We start from the raw sequence: 2717 nt of genomic DNA on the forward strand, positions 1-2717 counted from the left end.
TGTGTGTGTGTGTGTGTGTGTGTGTGTGTGTGTGTGTGTGTGTGTGTAGATGCTCCCTGGTGTGGCCACTGTAAACAGCTGGAGCCACTTTATGCAGAGGCTGCTGGGAAGCTGAAGGAGGAGGGAGCAGCGATGCGTTTGGCCAAAGTGGACGCCACAGAGGAGAAGGAGCTGGCCGAAGAGTTTGACATCGGAAGTTTCCCCACTCTGAAACTGTTCGTCAACGGAGACCGCAAACAGCCCGTCGCCTACACTGGTAAACACGCACGCACGCAGGCACGCAGGCACGCACACACGTGTAGTACTTATCTAGAAGCTGCTGTCCAGGTCAGGTTCACAACCACGTGTGCTTACGTCATCAATAACTGTAACCTGAGAGTAATGACCATGTGTGGACCTAAAAAGTGTGTGTGTGTGAGTGTGTGTGTTTATCTTACCTGTTCACTGCTGAGCCTGTCCACTGTCTTTTACACGCCCCAAGCTATTTGATTGGATCAACGTTTTTTATGTTAAATGTTTGTTTAATTTTAACGATTTCTTTAAATTTATGGGTTTTTTTTTTTGGTTTTTTTTTGGGGGGGGGTCGACCCTAACCATAGCTTAAGTCCACACTGAAAAGAGTAAAAAAAACACCCTCAACAGCAGTGTCTATCTTGAATATAACACTCACCTTTGCTGTTATTACTCCTAATTGTTTGGCTCTGGTGCACCACTTGAGAACAGCTTGACAACAGCGTTAGTCAGCGTTGTGTGGTTGTTTTTTTGTTTGTTTTTTAATCAAGAAACTGTTGTTTCATATTGTGATGCCAGGCGAATCAGTCAACTCAAACTCAAAAGTCTGCCTATCAGCTCCTCTAGATGACCTCTAGTCTTTATGTTAAGCTAAGGTAACCATGTCCTGAGTCTAGCTCCATCATTAACACACACAGTGGTTTCAATCTACTCTAACTCATGGGGGAAAAGAAGAAAACAGGTAAGTGCATTTCTTGCGTTTTCAAACTTTTCCTTTGATGTTTTATTTTTTTTAATTATGTGTACCTGTAGTAATCTATCAGTAAACCTGATAAGTGTGTGTCTGTGTGTGTGTGTGTGTGTGTGTGTGTGTGTGTGTGTCCCACATGTCCACAGTTTGATGTTCCTGTTTGCTTGATATAATACATTTTTGCATATTTTTACAACCCTGGATGTTTTCAGCTGCACTGTTATTTTTGTTTTCTTGTATCTTGTATCTTGGTGTGTCAAAGCACCCGATACAGCTCTGACAGGACTTAATTTGTTTGTGTTTTCCAGGTAAGAGAACCGCCGAGGGAATAATCGGGTGGATGAAGCGTCGTGCAGGCCCTGGGGCTCCAGTGCTCGACTCTGTCGACTCTGCAGCTCAGTTCATAGACTCCCACAACATCACTGTTGTGGGATTCTTTGATGTATGTTTATCTATTTTATCTAAACTAACTAGTAAATCACATAATCCCATTTATAATTTCATATTTACATTTTGATTTATATCTATATTAGGATCTTGAAAGTGAGGCGGCCAAGGTGTTCAAGGAGCTTGCTTTGGATATTACTGACACAGAGTTTGCTGTGTCAGCGAGTCCGGAGGTTTTCCAGAAGTATGAAGTAAAAACCAGCTCAGTGGTGCTTTTTAAAAAGGTATGAGCATGCCATTATACTAACTAACTAACTGAAAGGTACAAAGTGTTTTATAAAAAAAAAAATCCCAACCGAGATACTGTAAACGATGGTAGCTTTGCTGCCATCTAGCACACAAAGTATGTTCCTCTTTGAGGCCCAAATGTCTTCACAAGGAGAGAAAGTTGAGAATATTTGACTGATTCTGATTGAATAATAACAAGGCTTGCATTTTTTTCTGGTTGTTTAGGAACTATCATTGAAGCTACAGGGTATTTTTGCAAAACTCTACAAACTAACCACAAAACCTGTCAACGAACCAGCAAAACATTACACATCTCTTGCAAAAGTAAACAATTCTCGCAAAATTCTCCCAACAAAAAAATTGCGTTTTTTGCTTCAATGCAGTACACACACGATCACTTGAATAAGTACATGAAGCCCCAAACTACGTACTGATCAATCAATAAAAACACTTTGTGTGTTTGTTTGTTAGTTTGATGACGGCAGAGCAGACTTTTCATTGTCAGAGGACGGGAAGTTGGACAAAACAAGTCTGACCACCTTCATCAAGGAAAACAGCCTGGAGCTGATCATCCCGTTCAGCCAGGAGGTAACACACACACACACACACACACAAACACACACACACGCACACACACAAACACACACACACACACACAAACACACACACGCTTTAACACATGACTTAGTAATTAAAAAATAAATGTAAAACTATGTTGGAATGATATTTTAAAGAATGTGTGTGTTTTCAGTCTGCAGAGAAGATCTTCACCTCCAGCATCCACATGCACAGCCTGCTGTTCATCAACTCCTCTGTGGAGAGTCAGAAGGCCCTAGTGGACCAATCCAGGACCATCGCCAAAGAGTTCAAGGGAAAGGTAACGGTCTGGTGTGTGTGTGTGTGTGTGTGTGTGTCTGTGTGTGTGTGTGTGTCTGTGTGTCTTTGAAAGAAAGTCAATGACAGGAAGACAAAAGATCAAATTTAATCTTATTTTCTTTGCTTTTTATGTTTCCTGTGTGTGTGTGTGTGTGTGTGTGTGTGTGTGTGTGTGTGTGTGTGT

At 41.5% G+C, this 2717-nt stretch overlaps 1 protein-coding gene across 1 annotated transcript; it reads left to right on the plus strand.

The window, feature by feature from the left end:
- Positions 1-49: 49 nt before the first annotated feature.
- LOC121965613 (protein disulfide-isomerase-like) lies at positions 50-2534 on the plus strand (the record flags this gene model as incomplete). The annotated part of the gene is made up of 5 exons (XM_042515749.1): positions 50-256; positions 1291-1424; positions 1516-1653; positions 2129-2245; positions 2409-2534. Coding segments are annotated over 5 exons (722 nt in total), but the record flags the coding sequence as incomplete, so codon positions are not given.
- Between the last annotated feature and the right edge of the window lie 183 nt (positions 2535-2717).

This window comes from Plectropomus leopardus, unplaced genomic scaffold, assembly GCF_008729295.1.
Source record: "Plectropomus leopardus isolate mb unplaced genomic scaffold, YSFRI_Pleo_2.0 unplaced_scaffold20875, whole genome shotgun sequence".
In the NCBI taxonomy this organism is placed as follows: domain Eukaryota; kingdom Metazoa; phylum Chordata; class Actinopteri; order Perciformes; family Serranidae; genus Plectropomus; species Plectropomus leopardus.